This window comes from Pogona vitticeps, chromosome 6 (assembly GCF_051106095.1).
Source record: "Pogona vitticeps strain Pit_001003342236 chromosome 6, PviZW2.1, whole genome shotgun sequence".
Taxonomy (NCBI): Eukaryota; Metazoa; Chordata; class Lepidosauria; order Squamata; family Agamidae; genus Pogona; species Pogona vitticeps.
This window is the reverse complement of record NC_135788.1, coordinates 73558318-73585567: the sequence shown is the minus strand read 5'-3', so window position 1 is coordinate 73585567 and position 27250 is coordinate 73558318. Positions and strand designations below refer to the sequence as shown.

The 27250-nt window shown below is 40.5% G+C and overlaps 2 protein-coding genes across 13 annotated transcripts in view; one reads left to right on the top strand and one right to left on the bottom strand.

Moving 5' to 3' along the window:
* SUN3 (Sad1 and UNC84 domain containing 3) overlaps positions 1-27250 on the top strand; it is a 67307-nt gene that overhangs the window by 3277 nt on the left and 36780 nt on the right. For 4 of the 5 annotated variants that reach the window (XM_020815536.3, XM_020815531.3, XM_073003870.2 and 1 more), the window contains exon 1: positions 25447-25582. The exons of the other annotated variant lie outside the window; for it this stretch is intronic. The gene's annotated coding sequence lies outside the window, so the exon portion shown is untranslated. Of the gene's footprint in view, positions 1-25446; positions 25583-27250 lie in introns of those variants that run through there. 5 annotated transcript variants of the gene reach the window in all.
* Positions 235-26370, bottom strand: C6H7orf57 (chromosome 6 C7orf57 homolog). 8 transcript variants are annotated; one of them, XR_013537422.1, is made up of 10 exons: positions 25600-25777; positions 23224-23280; positions 20584-20781; positions 19451-19559; positions 19172-19328; positions 17795-17842; positions 9451-9544; positions 8083-8183; positions 6365-6480; positions 235-2349 (listed from the first exon to the last, which is right to left on the bottom strand). XR_013537422.1 is itself a non-coding variant. In XM_078377589.1 (9 exons), the coding sequence occupies exons 2-9, from the start codon at positions 23276-23278 to the stop codon at positions 2303-2305; spliced, it is 831 nt and encodes a 276-aa protein (XP_078233715.1). In that variant the 5' UTR covers positions 23279-23280; positions 26354-26370; the 3' UTR covers positions 235-2302. The 8 variants fall into 8 exon arrangements, 6 of the variants coding, with proteins under 6 accessions (XP_078233715.1, XP_020671197.3, XP_020671198.3 ...); XR_013537421.1 differs by lacking the exon at positions 9451-9544 and adding an exon at positions 2526-2665; XM_078377589.1 differs by lacking the exons at positions 9451-9544; positions 25600-25777 and adding an exon at positions 26354-26370.

The following is a 27250-nucleotide window of genomic DNA, read 5'->3' as shown; positions in this document are numbered from 1 at the left end:
TTTGACCTTATCTGGGTAAAACCGGAGATAAGGGTAGTCAGATCTTAAGGCTGCTAGGTTATTTTTATTTTTTTATTTATTTATTTTCCAACATTTACCCCGCCCTTCAAACTAAAATAATGGGAAATGAGTTCTAATCTGTTAGTTATTAATGTGATTAGGATATGCAATACTGTAACATGGTATATGCAATACTGTAACATGGTATTCCAGAAAAACAAATGAAACACAATGTAGAAGACAATAATTTTGTTAATTTATTTTATATATGTGGAACAGCAATTAACAGAATAAAAATGGCTTCTGCACTACAACAGAAGGAAAGTCAACTGCAAAACTTTAAAAAACCCAAAGTTTTGAACCTCTGTTTATGAGACATAACCTGAATCTTGCATTTGCATCAAACCAAAATGCTTTTAAAAGCTATGCTCTTTTTCTGTCACAACTGAAGAAATGAGTGATCTTCATAAAGAATCACAATGAGACAGAACTCTGCATTTTGAAGTTTCTCTGTTCATGTCAAAAGTGTCAAACTTTGAAGTAATAGGTTTATTGGCTAAAATCTTGTTGCACAGCTCTGTCTGGGCAAAATGATGCCATTGTAAACAATAAATTGCTACTGATTTAAAGACTTCCTTTTTTGATGCACGCAATGAGATGAAGTTGTGAGCATCTCAGCATCAAAAAGGAAGTCTTCAAGTCTTCAATCAGTATCAATCTGTCACTGATTATAAGGTAAGTCCTGTTGCACAAGAGAAAGCTGACTGACAGAATTTCAACCAATATATTAATATTAAAATAGTTACCTTTGCATTAAACAGGACAATTAGTAACTGATACATATAATCTTTTACAAATAATGTTTTGAAAGTAACATTAAAATATTCCTTTCTGAATATTATTTTTAAAAGGTGTCCCAGCTTGTTCTCCTGTTTACTGGTAAAAATAAGTTTTACCATTCATTTTTCAAGAATAGATTACTTCCAAACTTTGGAAAGAAAGGTGTAGTTCTCTAAGGACTAAGAGATGGTGGAGCTGTCCTTCAGTTAAAGTGAACAGGACAGTTTAGCAAAGCGCAGAACTAGATCAAGTACTGATCATGTAAGAAGGAAGAAATGTTTTTTGAAACACAGTTGTGAAGTTCTTCTTCTGCCTTCAATCTGCTTTACCTAATGAAATTTGAAGTGAGCCATATTTGTTCCAGATGGGTTTCTAAACAGTTGTTCCCAAGGGTAGTCTTTGATAATTTTTTTAAAAATACAACAGCTTGGTGTGGTCAGATCAGAGGAGAGATCCATTTGATATACAGTCCTTAAGCACTAAACAAAGTATGTAACAGTCAGAACTGTTGCCAAGTTGGCCCCTAAAGTAGCAATAAGAAATGTTACATAATACATTAAACTTGTTTTCATATCCTGCATGTTTTAAATGAAATGCAAATTGAGAAAAGAAATTGTATTTTTGATAATTTTATCCATTCCTGTTTTAATATAAATTACAATCTCAAGGTTTATTATTAAAAATAATCTTTTTTATTAAAAATAATCACTGAGGGACAATTCTCCCGTTTTCTAGTGGTATTTATTCAAATAAAATCCAAGTATTTATGGAAGTTGATATGATGTGAGGTACAAATCAGAAAAAAATAAGAGTGATGTTGAAAACTCTCAGTGTAATCCAACTTTCAAAATAATCATTTCAAGGCTAATGTATGCATGAAATTCAGCATAAATAACATCACAGGATATGACCTTTATTCCACTCAACACCTGGAAGATAGAAACATGAAGACTAAAGGTTCAGCACTGCAAAACTAATGTTGCTAAAACAGTTCTAACAGCAATGCTCTGCTACACTCTCTCTGGCAATACAACTCCATATCACATCATAGACTGACCAGATTTTGTGGGTCCAGGGCTGCTATTGCTTACCACATCTAAGACAACTGGTATAACTTTAGAAGGCTAGGCTCCAGCTGAACCATAGCACCAGGCTTCAGAAGCAGTACCATGTTGAGACACAGACTAAGGCATTCAACAACTTAATCAAGCACACAGACTTCAAGTGCTGGATTGAAATTGATTACTGGATCAAGTTCATAACCTTTGTAAGCTTACTTAAACAGAGGAACTAGTAGGAATGAAATGGCCCGTTCCTTAAATATCTTGGTTGGAGTCACATAATCTAAAGCAACATTTAATTACTGAAGCCTGCTTCTTAAACTTGTATTGTAATTTTCTGCACCTAGTGTTCTTCTGAAATAGTGGTAGAATTTTGTGGTAATTCTATGGGGAATCAGCTTTTACTCATTTTCTGTTTGTGTTGATTCTGTCTGGGACATCTCTGAATCTGCAAGATAAAAGAAGAGAAATAGAAAATACTTGCTAAAATACTGTGAAAAAACAGTTTTTCATTTTTAAAATCTCCAGCTCTTTAACTATAAAAATGTAAAACATTTAAGTACCTTGGATTCTTGCAACATGGTATATAAACTGTAAAGTATTATGATCAATAATACTACATACTGTAAGAGCTGCATCCAGCCTACAATCACAATTGTGATTTTGAATTGATGTAGTATGGTAGCTAAGTGGGCAATCCACGATGTATTGCACAGGCCACAGATTCACTAGGCAACCACTGTTCTTTCAGCCTCAGCCTGCATCTGCAATACAGGGGTAACACTCCTGATTTATCTTAAAGGCTTAACATATAGTATATTAAAAAAGAATCTAAAGCGCTTTTAGCACTTGAAAGCACATGTTATTTAAAATGCACTGTGGCTTATAGTCTGCTTTAGCAGTAGCCCCAGGGACCATCTGAAAATAAAGGAAAATACAACACCAAACTCTTCAGAAGGTTAAAGTAAACAAAAGACATTGCTAGCTTTGTGTATGCTTTCCCAGTTATCCTAGTTTTTACAATTTATATTTGTTTTTAAAATATGAATATATAGCATGCTTGTCACTCATCTGATTAAGTTATTCAGTCTACCCTGAACTGCATTTTCATGATAGATGCATCAGTGACACACTGCATGTATAACCAACCATACCCACTATATACATAGCCCGTGCCAATTATGCATCTATCTATCTATCTATCTATCTATCTATCTATCTATCTATCTATCTATCTATCTATCTATCTATCTATCTATCTATCTATCTATCTATCTATCTATCTATCTATCTATCTATCTATCTATCTATCTAGATTTAGATATCTAATGATAGATAGATAGATAGATAGATAGATAGATAGATAGATAGATAGATAGATAGATGATAGATAGATAGATAGATAGATAGATAGATAGATAGATAGATAGATAGATAGATAGATAGATAGATAGATAGATAGATAGATAGATAGATAGATAGATAGATAGATAGATATACAGTGGACCCTCGACGTACTTTCTGAGGTCCGGACTTCTCTGGCCGCAAGATTTCCAATCGACTTGCGGCCGGAGAATCGACTTACGGACTGGAAGGGTCTGTAAGTCGATCCTTCCAATCTATAGGCTGCCGATCGTGCTTCCAGATCCTTTCCAGGGCTTCTCTGTCGCCATGGGAGGCATCTCGGAGGTCCCCCGCCGCCACCGAACATGCTTCGGAGGCATGATCGGCATCAGGGAGGGACCTCCGAAATGCCTCCCATGGTGGCGGAGACGCCCTGGAAGGCATCTGGAGGTCCCCCGCCGCCGCTTCCGCTGCTGGGAGCTGTGCCTGGCAATCCCAGCCATGCTTGGACTCCTGGACTGCCGCTGCCACTGCTGGGAGATGAGCCACACTTGGACAGCAGCGGTGGCGGGGGAAGTCCAGGAGTCCGAGCATGGCCGGGATCGCCCGGCATGGCTTGGCTCCCAGCAGCGGCGGCAGGGGACCTCCAGAGACCTTCCCTGCTGCCATCTGAGGCCTCTTGGAGGTCGTCCCCCACCATGCTTTGGAGGTACTATTGGCGGCGGGGGACCTCCGAGAGGCCTCAGATGGCGGCGGGGAAGGCCTCTGGTGGTTCCCCCCTGCCAACGCAGGCTTTCCCAGGGTGGACTGGGCCTACTAGGGGAAGCCCTCCCCTGGTAGGCCCAGTCTACCAGGCTTTCCTGGGCAGTAAACGGCCTACTGGGGGAAGCCCTCCCCTGGTAGTCCCGTCCACCCTGGGAAAGCCTGCATCGGCGGGGGCAGGGGACCTCCGAGAGTCCTCCGGCAGCGGTGACAGTGGCAGCGAGGGACCTTCAAAAGGCCTCCGGCAGCGGCGGAGAAGCCCTTGGAGGCCTCGGGCAGTGGCGGTGGCAGCGGCGGGAGACCCCTGGAAGGCTTCAGAAAAGTAAATTTTTATTTATTTTAATTTGTGTGTGTGTGTGTGTGGGGGTCTTGGGCCGGTTACGGATTAAATAGTTTTCAGTGCATTTCTATGGGAAATGCATTTTCGACCTACAGACTTTTCAACCTACGAAAACCGTTCCAATACGGATTAATTCCGTAGGTCGAAGGTCCACTGTAGGCATAATTGGCATGGGCTATGTATATAGTGCGTATAGTTGGTTATACATGCAGGGTGTCACTGATATATATGCCAGATGCATCAGCAGCTACAGCAGAAAACAGAAGAATGAGAGTTTTATTTGAAAACCTTTTGAATAGCTTTTCAACTGGTTGACATTAAAAACTTGACAGAGGTTTCTGGACTGGACTGAAGTTGCAGGTTTTAAATAACAGGTTTTTAAATCACAGCACTTCAACACAACATTGGTGCGCAAAGATAAATACAGCAAGTCAAGCAGTGGGGCATTTTATCCCTTGTGTTCTTCTCACAGTAAACTTTTAAGAACATGTGTAATACCATGGGGAATTAGAGATCACTCATTCCAAGTAAATTCAGTCATTAGTTGTGGGAATTCAAATGTAAAGGCCACCCTAAACGGGGCAGCTAAAGGACCACTACAAGGAGCATCCTCCTTCCTTGGTATAGAGATGCCTCGCATGACGACGTCAATTCATTCAGCGAAAATCGCTGTAAAATGAAAACGTCATGCAATTTTAAAAAGCCCACAGAAACGCATTAAAACCTGATTAATGCATTCCTAGGGGCTTCAAACTCACCGTCCAGTGAAGATCCTCCACAGCGCAGCCATTTTCGCTGCCTGTGCAGTGAGGAATCCATGCCAGAAAATAGCGGGCGGCTATTTTTTTACCCGGCGGCCATTTTGAAACCGCTAATCAGCTGTGCAAAAATCATCGCTTTGCAATGATCGGTTACCGAAACAGGGGACCGATCATTGCAAAGCGAAATTCCCCCATAGGGAACATCGTTTTGCGATCGCTTTTGCGATCGCAAAAACATCAATGTCAAGCGATTTCATCATCAAACGGAGCGCTTGTAATGCGAGGCACCACTGTACTTGGAATTCAGTCAGACATTACTAAATTGCCACTGACCGATGCACATTTGTGCAAAACAGACTATCAGTTATTCAGTAAGGGCTACTCCAATGGGCCCATTGCCAACAGCAAAGGGCTCAGTCAGTACCTTCACAGTATTTCTAGGATTTACTTCCAGACTAAAAACTCATAGCTCTAGAGTGTTCTTTGACTGCAACTTCACTTGGACTTCCAGACTGCAGTGGTGATCAGGGGGAATGCTTTTCAACAACTCTGTCTTGTTAGAAGGCCGTAGTTGTTGAAATCCGATCAAGATTAAGCATTTATGCATTTGTAACTTTGACAAATGTTGGGGATCCCCCGCTGCTGCAAAGGCAAAAAGGCAGGGGAAAAGGATGGGAGATTCGAAATATTTAAGAAGAACTATACAAATATTATATTAAAAATGGTAAATAAAATAAATATTAAAACATAATTAAAACAAAGACATGTAGGAAGCACACATTTTGGGGAATCAATTACTGCTTCCTGAAATATTGTCTCCATTGCTGCACTGTGAAAATTCACCAACACAGCACTAGAAGGGGTCCTGTTGTGTCGATGCAGGCCCTTGGACATGAAAACTATATGCCGATGCTTTAGAGTGAGCACAAATATTTCCCTTTTAGAATAATATATTTGAAGGAAAACAAAATCAGGGAAAACAGACTGGAGTCTAGTTTCAAGAATTTTGCAGAATCTAAAAGAATCTGCAGAGTTTGAAGGGATGTGGTGGCGTTGCAGGTTAAACCACAGAAGCCTCTGTGCTGCAAGGTCAGAAGACCTGCAGTTGTAAGATCAAATCCACGTGTCGGAGTGAGCCCCCATCGCTTGTCCCAGCTCCCGCCAACGTAGCGGTTCGAAAGCATGCAAAATGCGAGTGAGCTTCACTGCTTATTTCAAAAACTACCACAGTTTAAAAAGGAATTGTAATACATTACCATTAGGCTGGGCAGTCTTTTTCTCCCACTCATCTCGTTGCTGAAGCCACTCGTCCCCATAACCATTGCTGATTAGTTTGCTGAAGTTAACTGGTTGATTTTTTGTGTGAACAGGCCTACACACAGAAATGTCCAACAAAGAATTAAGGCTTAATCCTATTTATATCTGGTTTAGTTCCAAAGAGTAGACCCACTGACATGAATGGAATGTGTTAATCAACACTTATAGAAGTTCTATTGATTTCAGTGGGTTTAAACTAATTTACATTACAATTGGATTTAGCCCTATATTTATTTTTCATATAAGTTTTTCAGTAGAGGCAAAACCCAGTGATGTATTTTCATATTGACCAGCAGGGTTTTCCCTTCCTTTGCTCTTCTGATGCACTCTTCTTTGGTGACCAAAAACTATTCCAGAGGATTTCAATTTTGTATGTGCGTACTGTGGCAACAGTGCCTTCACGAGAGGCAGGAGATAGCTGATTCTAGCAGAATCAGCAGGCTCATTGGAAAAATCCCAATAGATCCTGATCTATTTGTGTATTATTTTTTAAATTAATGAATTAATTTTGCAGTATCCTGGATTTATATGGGATAAAACTAGTCCTTATACAGGATGACATATGGCATAGTTTATGTCTGCAGAAGGGTGATGTTGTCACCTACAGGGGTGGGGGCAATTTTCAGTAATTCAAGACTTCTTCCTTTTCTCTTGTGACTTGACTCCCAAGTCATCTGCTCCATTGTCTGCAAGCTGCTGGAGCCACAAAACAGAAAAAAAAAATTAATTGCTAAAAATGGCGGCTGCTGGATGATGTCATCACTAGAGGGAGATCTTTCGTAATTAAAGACTTCCTTCTTCCCTCCATGAAATGAAATGGATTATTCTGAGAATCAGAGAAGCTGGAGAAAAGGGGCAATTATTTAATTCCCAAAAAATCTCCCACTGCTGCTGACATCATCACTCTTCTGCTGGCATAACTTATGCAAGAGTTCTGCCATTGTACAAAAGTGTTGTATAATTAGCTGATATTACAAAACATGCTGGTTATTTTGTTTAACAAAATTTGTATTTTGATATACTTAAATTTCTAGGCCAAAATCCTACTCATGACAATGATGTATATAATTGTACTCAGAGAGCAGTTTTTCCCCTCTAACAAGGCCCTGTTGTGCAATTGATCTCACAGCCAACAGAGAGCCTGATGGTGAAACAGAGTGCCTATGTAATTTTCGTTCTCATTTGCAATCCTGCAACAGGTCTCTAGTCATAACTTTCACTGATATGCTTAAGATTAACAGGAACTAAATATATCACAATAAAATGTATTGTACTCACTAAAATGGCATGGAGTCTGAAGGTAACATAACATTATGCCACCCTTTAATTTAAGCACTCTTTGTAGCCACAGGAGGCAAGCAAATGCATGTATGCAAGAGAGTGAGATGATTAAGGGACTGTTCATTTCATTCTTCCTCTCCACACAAGCACCAAAAGAACTGGAGAGGGACTCCTTTTCTGAGTTCAGCATCCCAATGCAGCAAGACTGCTAGAGGAAGGGTGCACTGCCCAGGCCCCCTATTGTCAACCTCCAGCAATTCTGCAACTTGTGTGGACTTATTTACAAGGCTTATTTATACCAGTGCACAAAGTGCCTTCATAAGTACATGCCGTAGAACAAACCGGATTTAAAAGACAAACATTGCATATTACTAACATTGGAGGGAAATAAAGCCTGTTTCCTCCATGGAATTCTTTAGTTGCAGCAGGTTGTGGTGTTCTGTATGGGTATCTTGGTGTTATAGCAGGAAGCTTTATCTGTGTAAAAAGAAGAACCTGGTCAGTAGCTAACATAAATACTCAGATGGTTAAAAGTAACTGAGGAAATGGGGAGGGGAGGCTTCTAGGATATTGCAGCATATTCTGTAAGATGGCTGAATAACCTATTTGCTCCCTAGTGACAGCCACATTCTCTTGGCAATAAATTATCAGGACAATAGAGGCTGGGGATACAGGCAGTTCTTGCAGCCAACACTGGCTATTGGCAAGACCCAGCTGGTACTAAATATTTCCAGAAATTATTTCTGTGCCCACTTCTTTTCTCTGCATATCATTTGTCTCTGCCACCATGCTTCCCTCCCTCCTCCTCCCAAGCTCTCCCACTCTGCTGGCTCCTTTTTCTTTCTGCTTATTCCATTTTCCCGTTCTGCCCTACAATGTTCAGTGGTTGTCAGCTGTCTGAAAGTTCTTAAAGAATAAACTTGTCAACATTCATTAAACATTTCTTAAAATTTTTAAAAGCTTACTATTATTAGACATTTGCTGGCTGGATAGCTTGATGAGCTAGGTATCTGGCTGCACAGCCAGAGGTTGGGAGTTTGATTCCCTACTGTGCCTCCTGGGAGAATAGTTTGCCTCTGGAAAAGGGAATGGTAAACTACTTCTGAGTATTCTCTACTTAGAAAAGCCTGAAAAGGATTGTCATTAATGGTTGTTGCAGGTTTTTCAGGCTGTTTGGCCGTGTTCTGGAGGGTTTTCTTCCTAACATTTCACCAGAACTCTGTCTGTGCTCTAACTCCTGTCCTATGAAGATGGCAGCCACAGAGACTGGTAAAACGTTAGGAAGAAAAACCTCCAGAACACGGCCAAACAGCCCAAAAAACCTACAACAACCATTGAATCCCAGCTGTGAAAGCCTTCAAGAATAGATTGCCATTAAGTCAGAATTGACTTGATGGCACATGATAATTATGGTAATGATAATTATATATATATTTATTATTTATCTATGCATGAATGTTAAAAATAACAGATCTGAAGATTTAAAAAAAAACATACACAATAATAAAAAATAGAAAGTAAACAATATATAAGATTTAAAAATAATAATAGAATCCCCACAATGGTCACAGGTCTTGTTGAGGTGGAGGGGCTTGTGTGCTTTAGCGAAGTTGAGAGCTATGCTGGAGGTAGTGTCTCTACCAGAAGGATCTCCCAAACCAGACAGATCTCAAACTGAGAAGCCTGACCAGCTGTGTCCACCACCCATCAATTATGATGAAAATAAATAAACAGAAATTCATACCAGATCAGTTGTCACCTGTGTCAACAAGGACCACATCAGATGCTATAGCACCCTGGACAGCTGGTGTCAAAAGGGCTACAGGGTTCAGCAGACCCTGTTGAAGAACCAGGACAGGCTACTGCAAAGCTACTAGAATAACTTAAATGCAAAACTTGGACTTCTGCCAAGAATCAAGAAATTAGGAAATGTTATGACAAGGCAAACCCAACAGCCTGTGGTTTCCAAAAAGAATTATGGAAATCTGGAAAAGGAAACACCCAAATAGTGACATAACTGAACAACAGTTAATGGGCCAGAGAAGGTTTATCATCCAGAATAAAATATTTTCAGAATGGAACTGCAACAACTAGAAAAGCTAGCAAAAGAAAAGTCAACATAGAACAATGACCATAGTATGGAAGACAAATGGAGGGTAGAGGCAGGCACAATAGTGGAAGATACTGTTATCAGCAGAGGAACATTTAAGGAACTAACCAGAAATTATGAGTTGACAGAATGGCAGACTTCACTGAGAGAAAAAGTAGTAACCCGTATTAGCCAAGGCACAGAAAGACAAAGGCTCCCCATTTTGCACCAATTACAAAGTAAATCAGTAAAAGATCTACTGATAGATACAAATATAGTAATCAAAACAATCCTAACCAACACACTAAAGGAATTGAAACAGCTCATGTATAGCACAACTACTGTACCATAATAACCATGGAACTTGGCTAGAAGCTTCAGAACACTCCTGACACTCCAAAACAGAAAAAAATTGACTAGAAAAAATTACCAGGGCTTGAAAAAAATTAGAATGTCTCACCAGTCAGTCAAAGTTTTCACCAGTCAGCATGACTGGACTATATATAGCCTTGCAATTTATTGGGACTGGGAATCACTGATTCTCCACCATGGGACTATTCTACATTCTCCTGCAGAGCAATATCTCTATCTGCCGCCCGAACTCTCTTCTCACGAGAAGAGGGCAGTTTTCCTTTTGCCATGGGATTAGAGAGACTGCAGGATTAGAGAGAGACCGTCAAAGGGGCAGGCAGGGAGGGAGCGGTGACTCACCCAGCAGCATTTTTCACTCATCAGAGATGAGTGCATTTTTCAAGCTCTACAAATTACATTAGCAACTTAAAAGATTTAAAACTTCAGACTGAAAAAGTAAATACTAGATTATGCAAAAGATATGACCTAGAAAGGAAAAGAATTGTTGAAATTATGGAAGAATTAAAACAATGGGTAACAGCTACAGCAAATAAAATTGAAAGACATGATGGGTGCTGGAAATTATGATGAAAATAAACAAACAGAAATCCATACCAGATCAGTTGTCACCTGTGTTAACAAGGACCACGTCAGACACTATAGCCCCCTGGACATATGGGCTACAGGGCTCAGCAGACCCTGTTGAAGAACTAGGACAGGCTGCCACAAAGCTACTAGAATAACTTAAATGCAAAACTTGGACTCCTGCCAAGAATCAAGAAATTAGGAAATGTTATGACAAAGCAAACCCAACAGCCTGTGGTTTCCAAAAAAAGAATTATGGAAATTTGGAAAAGGAAGCACCCAAATAGGGAATATGGGGGAAACACACAATTTCAAAATAACCAACTATTATTCTATCAATCACTGGGGAAAATGCAGAGCATAAGAAATTAGGCCCATGTAAAGATGGTGCTCTAAAACTTTGGAAAGAAATTTAGGAGAGCCCAATGGACATAAAAAAGTGCCTCATGGATTAAATACATTTCTAAACAAAATCAAGGAAAACATGGATGATGTAATAAGAACTGAAATGATTAAGAAGCAAGTAACAATGTTCAAGCTCCTCACGGAAGCACAGTACTTGCAAGATCAATATATAATTACTTAACTTTAAAAAGTTAAGAGGTATGAAAGGTCAGATGCTCATTAATAAAATGAAATTAAAGAATGAAAAAAGTCAAAAGACACATTTTAACATGGACTGGATAGACTATAAAAAGGTATTTGACTCATTCCCACACAGTTGAATTAACACTTGTCAAAAAACAATTTGGGATTAATAAAAATATTCAAAGTTCCTCAAGAAAAACATGGAAAACGGTGAAGAAACTGAGGAAGGTAACAACAAAAGAAGAATATTTCAAGAGGATTCTCTATCACAACTGCTATTTAACATCTCACTAATCTCCATGTTCATTTAACTGATATGCATCCCAGAATACATCACGCGAAAGGCTGGACTGGAGGAATCCCAAACCGGAATTAAGATTGCTGGAAGAAATAACAACCTCAGATATGCAGACGATAACACTCTGATGGCAGAAAGTGAGGAGGAATTAAAGAACCTCTTAATGAGGGTGAAAGAGAGCGCAAAAATGGTCTGAAGCTCAACATTAAAACAACTAAGATCATGGCCACTGGTCCCATCACCTCCTGGGAAGTAGAAAGGGAAGATATGGAAGCAGTGAAAGATGTTACTTTCTGGGGCTCCATGATCACCGCAGATGGTGCCAGCAGCCACAAAATTAAAAGATGTCTGCTTCTTGGGAGGAAATCAACGAAACCTAGACAGCACCTTAAAAACCAGAGACATTACCTTGCCGACAAAGGTCCGCATAGTCAAAGCTATGGTTTTTCCAGTAGTGATGTATGGAAGTGAGAGATGGACCATAAAGAATGCTGACCGCTGAAGAATTGATGCTTTTGAATTGTGGTGCTGGAGGAGACTCTTGAGAGTCCCCTGGACTGCAAGGAGAACAAACCTATCCATTTAGAGGGAAATCAACCCTGAGTGCTCACTGGAAGGACAGATCCTGAAGCTGAGGCTCCAATATTTTGACCATCTCATGAGAAGAGAAGACTCCCTGGAAAAGCCCCTGATGCTGGGAAAGTGTGAAGGCAAGAGGAGAAGGGGACAACAGAGGACAAGATGGTTGGCCAGTGTCATTGAAGCTACCAACAGGAATGTGACCCAAATCCGGTAGGCAGCGGAAGACAGGAGGGCCTGCCATGCTCTGGTTCATGGGGTCATGAAGAGTCGGACACGACTTAATGACAGAACAACAACAAATCCCCATGTCAATAATTTGAAATAAAACTGGATTAGGCTACCTTATTTCAGAAGAAGCAGGAAAAATTAATCATATGTTACCCATGGATGACCTAGAGTTATATGCAAAAATTCCACAGACATAGAATCACTGTTAAACACAGTGTGAATACTCAATGAAGACACTGAAGCGAAATTTAGAATTGACAAATATTCAGCTCTGCCTATACACCATGGCAAGACCCAAAAACTAGATTGAATACAACAAAAAATTGTGATATTATAACATTCTATCAAGTGACGAAAATTATAATATATTGGAATATTTGAAGCAGATAACATCCTTCATACAAAAATTTAATGATCTAACAAAAAGGGAATACATCAAAAAGACTGCAGAAAATCTTAAATCAAAATTAAATTGTGTAAAACAAAGCCATAAACAAGCAGGCAGTTCCTACAATGGGATACCCAAAATGAATTAGAAGAGCTGGATCAAGAAACATGCAAGCAAGTGAAGATGCATCATGCAATACATCTAAAGCGTGATGGGGACAGATTATATTTTCCACAAATAATTGGAGGCCATGGATTACTGTAAATACAGCAGGTAGTAGAGGAAAAAAAGAAGCCTAAATTATCATGTTAGTTCAAATAGAGAAAAATTACTTGAGGATGTGAAAATGGAGAATATTTTGGAAACAACAGAAACAAAGGCTCAATATAAGAAACAACAATTTGAAAATAAACTGAACTGTTGAAAAATATACTACTACATGGACAACACCTGAGAAATATTGATGGAAAGCATGATAATAATTCAACATGGGCATGGCTAAAATTGGGGACCATTAAGAAAGAAACTGAAGGCTTAATTTTTGCTGCATAAGAACAAGCACTTCAAACTAATTCAGGGTTGCTACTGAAATGTTATTTTTCATTTCCCTGACAAACATTTGTCAATTGCCCTGACCACTATTCTAATATAACCACAAGTTAAAAATGAACAGTCCGTGTTGCATTAATGCAAGTCTTAATGAAATGTTCCACTCTAAAACTACACAAGTCTCAACTGCAAAAATATTTGTCAAAGTAAAAGATTTAATATCCGTTTCTTTCAACATTAACTGCAGCAACATCTGTTTTGGAATTTCACCAAAAAATTACACCAAGATACAAACTTCAATTCAAGTAAACTCTGAATGCTAACAAATGACATAACATTTTTGGTATTGTTTTAAAGGTACACTAAAAATTATATAACTATTCTATCTAAAATGGCTTCTCTGAAGCCACATTACAAACCTTATAGTTTTGAAACTGCAGTAATAATCAAGTTAGAAATTAGAATACAAGTAATCTGTTTTGAAAGAACATTTAATACAGTGGGGTCTCTACTTAAGAACGTCTCTACTTAAGAACAATCCAACTTAAGAACAGCTCCATTTGCTAAATTTTGCTTCTACTTGAGAACAGAAATCCAAGATAAGAACAGGAAAAAAAACCTTTCCTGCACTTTTTTTAACCTTAGGTCATCTTAGGTTAAAAAAAAAATTCTCCCCCTAGTGGTAGAGTACATATTAACCAGCTTTGCATTAGTTCCTATGGGAACTAATGCTTCAATGTACGAACACACCTCTACATAACAAAAAAACAGCCAGAACGGATTAATTGGTTTTCAGTCCATTCCTATGGGAAATTTTGCTTCAACTTAAGAACACCATTCCAAAATGGATTAAGTTCTTAAGTAGAGGTTCCACTGTAGTTTCTATGGACGGAAAAGAGCAAATACGGATTAAATGGTTTTCAATGCATTCCTATGGGAAAAGCAGATTCAACATAAGAACTTTTCAACTTGAGAACCACCTTCCAATACGGATTAAGTTCTTAAGTAGAGACCCCACTGTATATAAAATGATCACTTCTACAGTTTTCTCTTTTTGCAACTCTTTTAGTTTCTCATTAATTATTTCCTCTTCTATTTTGGCTTCTTCCCTCAGTCTTTCTCTCTTTTTTTAGCATTTTCAAGATGTTTGTCACTCACGTTTCTTCTTTTCCTCTTTCTTCTGAATGTCTTCTTGTTGCTTATGGTGTTTAGCCTCCAACTGATGTGTGTTGCGTGCATGAACATGGTTGTTGTGGGTTTTTTGGGCTCTTTGGCTGTGTTCTGAAGGTTGTTCTTCCTAACGTTTCACCAGTCTCTGTGGCCGGCATCTTCAGAGGACAGCACTCAGTGCTCTGGTGTAGTTTGCTTGGGAGTGGAGTATTTATGGCTGTGAGATAGGCTTTTGTCCAATTCAGGAGATGGGTGATTAGTGTGTCTTGTTGTGGGTATATTGTTGTGATAAGGAGGAGAGATTATCTGTCACCTGTGATTGATGGGTGTCATTAGCTGGTCTTCTGTGTGTATTGACCCCCGGTCCTTGTGGCTGGATAGAGGTCGTTGACCTTTTGCACGCTGTAAGCCAAGTTCTGTTGAGTTTAAAACCTTCCTCTTTTTTGTTGAAGTTCTGCTGGTGCTTGTGGATTTCAGTGGCTTCCATGTGCAGTCTGATGTAATGATTGCTGGTGTTGTCCAGTATTTCAGCATTTTGAAATAGAATTTCATGTCCAGCTTGTTTTAGGGCATGTTCAGGTAGTGCAGATTTTTCTGGTTGTTTTAGTCTGCAGTGTCTCTCATGTTCTTTGATTCTGGTGTGGATGCTTCGTTTTGTGTTTTTTGTCAAACTGTCCTCTGAAGATGCCGGCCACAGAGACTAGCGAAATGTTAGGAAGAACAACCTTCAGAATACGGCTAAAAGAGCCCGAAAAACCCACAACAACCATTAGATCCCGGCCATGAAAACCTTCGCGAATATACATTTCTTTTGTTTTTCCAAGATGAAATTGTGGAGCTATCTGGCTGAGAACATTCACTTGAATAATTCACTGATGTTGTTACACGAGTTAAATGACATCTTCAATACGTTGCAAAAAATTGAGGCACTCTGCTGTCCTAACACAATCCTTGAATACATAGGCAGCCATACTAGTTTGTGTGGTGGGTAATTCTTTGCCATTTTCATCACTCTGATCATGTTTTCCAGTTTCACAAGGGCTGTCTCTTCACCCTCTTTGGTTTTACTATCTGAACTTGTATTTGGCTTTGAACCTAAACATACTGCAATGGACTTGATTTAATTTTCAGGTTCTTCTAAAGTAATGATCCTTGTCATTGAGACTCCACAGCTCTAATTCCCATATCACTTCGTTCAAAGGTTTTGTAGCACACATTACAATAACCTTTGCATTTGTCCCCAGCAACCGGTGAGAGCCATGGGATGATGTCAGGGAAGAGGATGAGAGAGCTGCTATTCTCTAAACTCCAGAAGGAATAAGCAATTACAGTGGTGCTTTGCTAGAAGATTGCCTCGTGGGATGAAAAACCCACAAGACGATTGGTTTTTGCGATCACTGTGGTGCCTCGCAAGACTTTTTTTCTATGACCATGCTTCGCAAGACTTTTTTTGAGACTGATGCTTCGCAAGACTTTTTTTTGAGACCAATGCATAGGGAACCTCGCAAGACGATTTATTCACAACGATTTTCGCGGAACGAATTAAAATCGTCTTGCGAGTCACCATTGTACATTAAATAATTTACTTTGCATGGTGCTAATTGACTGTGAAATCCAACAGCAGCAAAACTCTGTGATGGATTTAGTAGGAGACAAAACATCCATTCCATACACAAGCATGACCCAAAAACATGCTTATCTTTATATGTAAGTTAAATGCAGTACTAGCAGGTAGGGATGAAAACAGTTAGATGTTTAAGGTCTGTATCTTGCTAAACATTTAAACTAGCCTTGCTTTGCAAATAGAGAACTTTATCATATTATTTACTTGCTTAGCATAAAACAGGACATTGTTTACAAGTATTGTTTGATGGTTTGATATCAGTTGGTGATACATTTTATTGATCCTTTTGAATATATTAATGTTCTAATTTTTGCCCAGCTACAATACGGAGTTTCCTGTGTTGGTTTATCTTGAAAATGCTACAAGCAGACCTTGGAAATCATGCAGGGACAGAGCTCAACAAACACATGAGGCTGGTTGCTGGTGGTGGAGCTGAGAAAAAGGTGGAGCTGGGAAAGCCATCATTAAGTTTTACTTGAACAGCAGTGCCTCGACTTACAAACTTAATCCATTCCAGAAGATGGTCATAACTTGAAATGGTCGTAAGTCGAAGCACCATTTCCCATAGGAATGCACTGAAATGCAATTAATCCGTTCCGGCCGAAGGAAAAAAAATCACCCCCCAAAAAAACCCAACAAAAAAAACACAAAACACTGCAAGACCAATTGGAAACGTGATTAATCCGTTCCGGCCAAAGAGGGGGGCAGGGGGGAAGAAAAGCAAGCAAACCATGCAAGACCCATCAGAAATGCAAAAAGAGCAAAGCAAAACGCAAACAAAGCATGCAAGGCCCATCAGAAATGCAAAAAAGCAAAGCAGAAAGCAAGCAAAGCGTGCAAAACCCATCAGAAATGCAAAAAAGCGAAGCAAAAAGCAACCAAAGCGTGCAAGACTCATCGGAAATGCAAAAAAAGCAAAGCAGAAAGCAAGCAAAGCGTGCAAGACCCATCGGAAATGCAAAAAAGCAGAGCAGAAAGCAACCAAACCCTGCAAGACCCATCGGAAATGGGGGGAAATACCCCCCAAAGCAAACAAACCCCCCAAGACCCATCAGAAATGGGGAAAAACCAACAAACAAAACCCCCAAGACACATCACAGCATAGAAACATAATCCCACCACCCAGTTCAAAACCATGCTGCAAAACCCACCCAGAACAGTTTTTAAAAAGCAGAAAGCAGCACCTTACCTTACCAGGCAGTCCCAAGTCTCCTCCGATCGCACTCACTCTAACTGCTGGGGTAAAAGAGCTACAAAGGAGCAGCCTCTTCGCCCACCAACCATTAGCAATTTGAATTACCCGCCTTTTTCCCCTGCCTTTTTCTGATTGTAACTGGAAGCTCTGGCTGCAAGTCAATTTTGCAGCCGGAGCTGGTTATAACTCAAAATGGTCGTAAGTCAGAATGTTCGTAAGTTTGGACCCTGAGAGTCCTGATGCAGCTAATGGGTCACATGCCTCTGACTTAAGGAAAGCTAGAGACCATTATGGTGCACTAAGGGGAAGAATCTGCCATGATCTATAGATATGGCTGTCAGCCTACGTCAAAAACTTATTCCTTAAGATAAAGTATATCTAAAATAATTTTTAACATCCTTACTCTGCTTTTGTCAAAATTTGAGTTTTAGGGAAACTCACCTCTTCTTTTGTGTTGTTTGGAGAGCCCTCAACTTGTACTCCATTTTCCTGTTAGACAATTTTTTACATGATGTAAGTAAGAATTAAAGCACCTGGATTATCAAAATTTTGGTTTAGAATATTAATATGACTATAAAATTAGGTATAATGAAGATAATACTCAGATACCTTACAGATCATTCCAATGAAATATTTTCTACTACAGTGGACCCTCGACTTACAGAATTAATCCGTATTGGAACAGTGGCTGCAGGTCGAAAAGTCCGTAGGTCGAGGATCCATTTCCCATAGGAATGCATTGAAAACCCATTAATCTGTAACTGGCCTAAGAAAAAAATACCCCTCCACCCACCCACACGGAATAAATACAGCTTACCAGTCCGAAGCCTTCCAGGGGTCCCCCATCACCGCCATCGCCACTGCCCAAGGCCTCCGAGGGCTTCCCCGCCGCTACCGGAGGCCTCATGGGGGTCCCTCACTGCCACCATCACTGCTGCCTGAGGCTTCTGAGGGTTTTCCCGCCACTGCCGGAGGCCTCTCGGAGGTCCCCCACCCCTGCTGACTTTCCCAGGGTGGACCGGGCCTATCAGGAGAGGGCTTCCCCTGGTAGGCCCGGTCTCCTCCCCAGGAAAGCCTGGTAGGCCCAGTCTACCAGGCTTCCCGGGAAGTAGACTGGGCCTACCGGAGGAAGTCCTCCCCCGGTAGACCCAGTGTACCCTGGGAAAGCCGGTGGCAGTGGACGGCCTCCAAAAGGCCTTCCATGGCAGCGGAGAAGCCCTGGAAGGCATCCGGAGGCATGATCGGCGCTTTCCCCACCTCCCCCTTCTGATCCATAGGTCAATTCTCCGGCTGCAAGGCAGTGAAATTTTGCAGCCGGAGAAGTCTGTAACTTGAAAAGTCCGCAGGAGGATCCCTGCGTAAGTCAAGGGTCCACTGTATTAAACTACTGATTCTTGGAATAATTAAAAAACCTGAGTTATAAATGTACCAATGGCAGAAAGTCTTTACTGACATAACCTGAAACTGTAACAAGAGTCTTGCAGCCTTTTAAAGAGTAATAACTTTATTATATTATTTGCAAAAGTCAACATATATGATTAGTACAATCCCAACCACACCTGTTGCTTAGTGTAAGAAAAATAGTGACTTTCAGTCCATTCCCACCCAGCAAATGAAACTCTTCACTGGAGCATGCATGCACGCAAGCCAGGCAACTCTATTTGCCAGGCAGGAACTGACTGAAAGTTACAATTTTACTTATGCTAAGCTACAGGATTTCAGGCATTTACACAGATTTTCAAATAAGTATATATAGGAACACATTAGAAAACTTGTTCTTAAAAGTACAGGAATAACTAAGGAAAATCTAAATCATACCTCTTTTTTCTCTTTGTTTTCTTTGTCGTCAGCATCTCTCTGCCAAACACTTTTCACATCAAAGTCAAAAGGCCCTCTTTTAGGTTCATAGTTGGCAGGCTGATCAGTCTTAAATTCTTCATGAATCATGTAGTCTGGCATGGCTTGAATTCGAGGTCTGCATACAAAATTTAACGTCTATGATTTGTTTTGTCTCTCACAAGTGATGAAATATTCTTTTTATCTTAGCAATTTACTTCCTCCCCACCAGCTACTGCAAAGAAATTACAAAATACTCACTTAGACTCATCAGATGTGGCTGTCTTGCTATGATGGGAGTACCACTCGGGTGCACCGTAAGATCCCAGGCACACTTTTCGTGGAGTAGGTGTAAAGTGCCTCAACAAATCTTAAGCCAAAGACATTTACAGAGAAAAAGATATTTAAAATGTTGTACATTTAAAAATAGTAAGTAAACAATAAAGTTTTGTGCAGACTACTGAAAAAAGGAAGCAATATTAGAAACACACTAATATACAGTGGTGCCCCGCATAACGAGCGCTTCATTTAACGATGAATCCGCATAGCGATGGCTTTTTTGCAATCGCAATGCGATGTTTTAAATGGTAAAACATTGCTTTGTGACGATCGGTAAGCTGTTTCGCAATATCAGTACTAACCACAGGACAAAAACAAAGAATGTCTGGGGGGCTTCATTATGAGAAATTTCACGTGATCTTAGCAGCTGCAACCAGCCACAGCAACAAGATGTGGATGGCATTGGAAAACCCTTATGTTATATTGCCCAAGTACATCAAAAATGTACTTCTAGACAAAAATGTGAAGGGCTCTCAGCCCTGGGCAGGCTTTAGTCAGTCACAAGGTACTAAGAACCTTCAAGCTGAGAGTTACAGTAGGAACCTGGAACATGCAAAATATGTATGTGACAAGAAATTATATTCTTAAAGATAATACCAACTGATATATGCTATATAGTAAGAGCCAAAGTGTTGTAGTGGATAGAAGTTTGGATGAGGTCCCAGGAAACCTGCACGGGACATATGCATGCATAGAACAAAAGATATCTTAGATTAAAATTATATCCCCTACTTAATTTCAAGAGGCTCTCCTTCTATTTCATAGTTCACTATTTTCCTCCTTGCTAGTTCTCAACTTACTGAGTGAAACTTCAAAGTTAGGGGTGGGGTGAAACTCCTGGCAAACCAAGATAGCTAAGACACGCTGTATCTGTAATCATTAAGATATTATGTAGTGTAATCACAACAGTTTGGCTGGGGGGGGTTCATATATTTGGCGGGGGCACTTTGATCCTTCCCATTTCCCAAAATGTCTTATCATAGTCTATCAACTTTCTTTGTATAAATCTTGTGAGCCCCCTGAAATATCCATGATGTCCATATGAATTTAATCACCAGGTCGGCCTCCTTGTTTTGCCAACTTTACATATTCTGAGTCGGTGTCCTTGATCCACTTCCTCCGCCCGCCAAATGTAACCTCAGTGTGAGAATCTCCAAAATCACCAAGACCCGGAATCTGAGAGGCTGGTTGTTGTGGAGTCTCTGAATTAGGAAGGTCCTCTGACCGCTTCAATGGTACATGATAGTACCAATCTGTATTGACAAGAAAGAGATAGCAATGATAAATAGCACACAGTTACTATTTGTATAATTAGAATGCTCCCTCACCCACAAACCAATGTCATGCAGCACCTCTAAAATTAACACTTTTATTTCAGTTTGGGCATCTGCAGATTAAAATCTACTTGTTCGGGTTTACATAGATAGTATAAATGTGTGGCAATGGAAACCAAGTGAATTGGAATGCACAAGATATTTACAGCATTTTTAATGCTGGTAATGAACTTTTAAGTGTTCATTATATAAATATCAGCGTTCCATGTCTAAGTCGCACTGGCCATGTGACCACAGAAGACTGTCTTCAGACAAACACTGGCTCTATGGCTTGGAAATGGGGATGAGCACCACCTCCTAGAGTCGGACATGAATGGACAAAAATTGTCAAGGGGAACCTTTACCTTTACCTTATATAAATATCTGGGCAATAGGTAAAAGTTAATAGCTAACATGTCTTGTTGGCTAATACAACATTATTACACTTATGTCTCTAAAGTGTTAGAATGAGAATTTTGTTCTCAAGAATGAGCTGGTCGCACTGAGGTCAGTTTTGCAACAGAAAACAACTGTTAGGCTGTACACAAGATCATAGTGAAAACCAGCTTATGTATACAATGGCTGAAATCCTGTTGTGCTGTTATGCAAAAAGCATTAACTTTCAGAAGCAAATTGCCATAAGTTAAAAAATCTCCACAGTCCTTCCTTATCTGTTGCACATCAAATTGTATGATTCAGCATGCAACAGATAATGCCATGGAGATTTATGGCAATTTGCTTCAAAAGGTTACACTATTTGCATAGTTGCATAATCCATTTTCAGCCAGTGTTAAGAACCCCACTCCCCCTTTTTAACCACCTTAAGATCAGTGACAGAGAAAAGAATCCAACTGGTGTTTGCACAAGGTTCAAATAAGTTGCAGCTAGCTAATCAACAAATTGTTGAGAGACGTTGTTCAGTCACTTGTGGAACTGGGCACATGACCATACATGTAACATCAGGAATGGCAGCACATAAAACCCTGTTTCAGAACATTTCAATCCAGCTGGACACTCCAAAGACTTGCAGGTGACCTTTTTTTGGGTGGGGGTGGGGACACACTACAGAACCAGACTTGAAAGAGAAACAGCGAAAACAAGGGAGCTAGCTATATGGATCTAAAAGAACAAAACTAAATCTCAAATCTAAAAGTGAGCAACACTGTCTCTAAAACCAACTGTAATTCTACAAGAGATCCTAGCTTTTAAGTTCTTCAGAACCTTTCATCTGACTATATAGTTCTTAGGAGAGAAAGAAGTAAAATGAAATTCTAAACATCTGACTAATCATTCCACATGATGATATCTGTAATTAAACTCAGTCCTAAATCTGATAATGTGGGACTGAGTTTTTTCATAAACCTTTTGGCTTAAAATACCTAGTCAATTTCTGGACACTGCTGCATACTATTGTAACTATAAGGTAAAAGGTAAATGTGTCATCCCCTTGACAAATGTCCAGTCATGTCAGACTCTACCATGTTTCCTTGAAAATAAGAAAGGGTCTTATATTAATTTTTGCTCCAAAAACACATTAGGGCTCATTTTCAGGGGATGTTTTATTTTTTTTCATGTACAACCACCTACATTTATTCAAATACAGTCATATCTTCTTCTGCTTGCTGCACAATGGTGGAAGGCGGGGTTTCATTAACTGGGGCTTATTTTTGGGGTAGGGCTTATATTACGAGCATCCTGAAAAATCATACTAGGGCTTATTTTCAAGTTAGGTCTTATTTTTGGAGAAACAGGGTAGGGGGCAGTGCTCAGCCTCGTTTCCAAGCCACAGAGCCAGCATCTGTCCACAAACAGCTTCCGTGGTCATGTGGTCAGCACGACTAGACACATAACGCCATTACCTCCTCACCGTGGTGGTACCTATTTATCTACTTGCATTTTACACGCTTTTGAACTGCTAGGTTAGCAGGAGCTGGGACAAGTGATGGGAGTTCTCTCCGTTACAGGGATTCGAACTGCTGATATTTTGACCTTGCAGCCCAGAGGCTTTGCGGTTTAACCCACAGCGCCACCACCCCTGTAACTGTAGCTGGTCCTAATAAAGGTACTGCCTGTCTATAGATTTTGAATTTTGTTTCGGTTTTATGAATCAACATACTTTCATTTTTTTCCAGCACTTCGGCAAATACCAAGTTTAAATAATTTACTATCATTTTCTTCTTTGGCTTCTATTTCAGCAAATGAGCAGATTTGCAATTAAGTCTTCCATTAATGGCCTGTGTGCTCATCTACTTTTCTGCACAGTGCATTTCTTATGACTATGCTGCCAATCTGCTACAAACCAAGTTATTCTCAGCAAGGTATCATTTTGATACTCTATATCTATAAATGTCACATAAGTATGATTATAAACTGTATACTTGCCACATGGTGCATATCTGTTAGGGGGTCCACGGGTGTCTTTATTTGTGTTCCTCATACCTGTACAGTGGAAAGGAAGTACTGTATGTTTTTAAAAAATAGAGATGTCCACATATCTTCCTAGTCTACATAAAATTAATGCCAAAACTGAGAGTCCTATGCATTTCATTTCATTTGTTCTATCTTTCTTTTTTTTTATTCCTTTCTTTTTGTACCCTGCCTTTCTCCTTTAAAAAGATACAATGCAGCTTATACCACTGAATGACAAAATGTAAAGCTGAAAACAATGAGCATACAATGGTGGTTTATATCATTAAAAAGACAATATTTAAAGCTAAGAACAAGGAGTATAAAGAGCCAGCTTACTTCATTAAAATGCCATATTAAAGCTAAAACAATAAGTATGCAAATACTATACTCTGAGAGAAGGTAAAAACAAGTAATCCTAAAGAGCCAGTCAGAACAGTAATGCATAACAATCTGAAAGTCACTCATGTAACCAGCCATATAGCCAGTCACTGAGAACAATCTTGCCTGAAGAGAAAGATCTTTGCCTGCCTGTAGAAGGATAGCAAAGATGGGAGAGAGTTCCAGAGTCTGGGAGCTACAACAGAAAAAGCCCTCTCCTGGGTCCCCATCAGACACACCCGTGAAAGCGGCAGGACCGAAAGGCCTCTCCTGATGATCTTAACACACAAGCTGGCTCATAGAGGGAGGCAAGGTCTTTTGAGATAGCTTCGACCCAGGCCATTTTGAGCTTCATAGGTTAAAACCAGTACGTACTTTGAATTGTGTCTGGAAACTGATAGACAGTCAATGGAGCTGCTGTAATGGGAGAGTTATGTAATCCCTGTAACCAGCCCCAGTCAGCAATCTGGCTGCTGCATTTTGGACCTGCGGAAGCTTCCTGACACTTTCCATCGGCAGCTCTACAGTAATCCAACCGGCCTTCTAACCACAGCTGTTTAAATTCTAATCAGAATCATTTGCAGTAGATAAAAATTAAACAGAAGCAGAAGGCAAACTAAATAAAAAGGCCTTTTATGTCCAAAAAAAGGATCAAGCTATGTAATATAATTTCATAACATCCTTACCAAAAAGGAACTGCCAGTGAACTCAGTAGGTTTTATTGCTAAGTAAACTGGCACAGGAGTTGCCTATGGACATACTGTATCTCCAAGAGAAAAACAGCTCCCCAGTTTGAGGGCAGCCGCCAAGGAAGTTACTAATTCTACGCCAAACACGTCTCTTAAACTTACTTCATGTTTCCTTTATAGTTAAGGCAGATTCACCAAGAAAGCAATGGTTGTATTTCCCTCCTAAAACACACACAATTTTAAGGAGCAAGCCTGTTCTCGGAAGGATTACAAGCCACCTTTTGCCCATAACTGTTTATTATGATGCTGATGATTTAATCTCACAACACTCTTCTGCTCCATGTAAGAAAAATATCAGGATATAGAAAAATCGGAAATAAACAGCATCAATATGTTTTCAATAGCTGCATGGCAGGCAGGTATTTAGCAGGTGTCAGGACTACTTTTCTATTCCACCTAAAGTTTACCTTCAGCTATGCACACATACTCGTTTTTATTTCTTGCCTGTTTTAAGTGTATGTGTGTGTGTTTTTGGGAGGGGGAGAACTTACAGAGCTAAAACATTCCCTCACCTCCTAGCTCCCCTTTTCCTCGTAGGAACCCACGGGAAAACACTCTTTTCTCCCTGTATCTGTCATTTATTTCCCCAGAACACAGTCAACATGGCATACACACAATGGATCCAGATCCTACATCAGTCACCAAACTAGCTCTCTTTGGGCCCATGTTCCTTCTCAGAAATCTAACCTACCTTGCAAGGATGTTGTGAAAATAAAATGGGAGTCGCGCCCCCCCCCCCCCCCGATATATAATTTAGAGAGAAAGAGAAACACGGCGAGAGACACATTAAAAACCCACCGCCGCCACCGACTGTTAGGCTCCCCCGCGCCGCCTGGGACCAGACAAGGGGCGACGCCGCCGCTCGCCGTTGGCAGCTTCCCGCCGGCCGGAGCGTTCGAACAGACACGAACCGTACAGAGGAAGGAGGGGGAAGGGGGGGGAAGGCCCCACCAGAGCGGCCGCGGCGACCGTAAACAATCTCCGTCACCACAGCAACCGGAAAGTCGCACTCTGACCGTGCGGGAGCCTTTTCCCTGCTTAGTGCGCGGCGCCGAAGCAAGAAAAGGGGCGAGGCTTCGGGCGGCGAGGGAGGTAGCGGTCCTGCTCCCGCGTATGAGAGGGCGGTAGTCCCATGCCCGCGAGGAGCAGCGGGACCGTTGGGCTGCTTCCGCCTCTCACTGAGGCGGTTTACTCAAGCCGTAGAGGTGAACCCGCTGTTTACCGTTTTTGCTCATCCCCTGGTAGAAAATACCCAAGAGTTTCCCTTCTGACATAACAAGTTTTAGCATTCGTTCTCCTGCCTAGACTCCAAAACTTCAACCGAGGAAACTTGAACCGAGGAAGTCAGGGGTCAAATGTCCTCTCCTCTGGGAAGCCTCCGGAAATCGTCCGGCGGCCATTTTCAATCATTGTATTTATACCCCGATTTTCTCATGCAGCTTTTATAGAGACACTTTCCTCCTTCGTTAGATCTGTGACATAAAGTATTATTGTATTTTAGGAAGAGATTATTCAGAAATGGTTTGCTGTTCCTCTCTTCTGGGAATACTCTGGGACCCTGCAGTTCTTTTCCTCCCCAACATCCTTTTTTGTCCCACATAGTAGAAAGTATGAACTAAAACTCGGGTTTGTTCCAACACGTTTTCAAGAAAACCATGAAAGATTCAATTTTAAATACTCTTGAAAGCTGACACACCCATGGGAATTGAAATTGGGGTACTTTGTTGTATCACTATTCTGCTTTGAAAGTTCAAAAACGAAGGGGGCAGAAACAATGGGAAACAGAATCTGAGCGACTATTTAACTTAAAAAGGAGAATAATTATGACATAATTCCCTATCTAAATTAAAACATCTCCTTTTTAACCCTCTCCACCCCAATGCATTGCATTCAGAACATTGAGATTCAGCTATTGGAGTAGAAGTTTTTATGCATGTTCAGGAGAAAAGCCTGAATTTCATAACACTTCTGCTTACCCTTATGCAGCTGCTCCAAAAGGGAGAAGCTGATGCCTCTCAAATCCTGAGCTTGACTTCTGGATTGTGCAATTTTTTCGTCTTCAACTTCATCTTTGGCTTTATGATACTAGGCAGTTTTAGCAGTTAACAAGCGTGCATATTAGGAAATAGAACAGGTATACTGTGAGTTCCTGCACTTGATGGAAAATAATGGCTATTACACTTTGTAAAACAAGTTTTTTTAATGTTTTCCAATATAGGTAAAGGTTCCCCTTGACATTTAGTCCAGTCGTGTCCAACTATAGGGGGTGGTGCTCATCCCCGTTTCCAAGCCATAGAGCCAGCATTTGTCCGAAGACAATTTATGTGGTCACGTGGCCAGCGTGACTAGACACTGGACGCTGTTACCTTCCCACCATGGTGGTCCCTATTTATCTACTCGCATTTGCATGCTTTCTAACTGCTAGGTTGGCGGGAGCTGGGACAAGCGACGGGAGTTCACTCTGTCACGTAGATTCAATCTTACGACTGCTGGTCTTCTGACCTTGCAGCACAGAGGCTTCTGCGGTTTAACCTGCAGCGCCACCACATCCCTTCGTTTTACCAGTATAGCAAAACCTAACTCAGCATCTTTTGAGGAATGGTATGTTTTCATACCTATGTAATGCTTGTAGCACAATGCACAGCAATTTAACAGATATCCTCAAAATTCTTCATTTGCTAGATGATTGTGCTTTGTGAGTGAGGAATGCAAGATACACCTGGGTTTCTAGGGAAAGATGCTGGTTGTACCTAGCAGTGCAGTCTGCCTGGGTATCTAGCTACTTTCCCATACTTACCTTTTTCACACAGTGCACAACTGAGTTAGTTATAAATTAGCAAACGTTACAAAATCCCCCCCAAAATCTGGTACTT

What these genes read in the sequence shown, in the direction of transcription:
- C6H7orf57 (XM_020815538.3), bottom strand. Translation starts at nt 25,666, where the DNA reads ATGCTAAAACTTGTTATGTCAGAAGGGAAACTCTTGGGTATTTTCTAC. An exon ending in CAAACAACACAAAAGAAGAG is followed by an intron (nt 8,184 to 17,794) that starts GTGAGTTTCCCT and finishes CTTTTTACACAG; the next exon opens with ATAAAGCTTCCTGCTATAAC. An exon ending in AAAGACTGCCCAGCCTAATG is followed by an intron (nt 2,350 to 6,364) that starts GTAATGTATTAC and finishes TTTATCTTGCAG; the next exon opens with ATTCAGAGATGTCCCAGACA.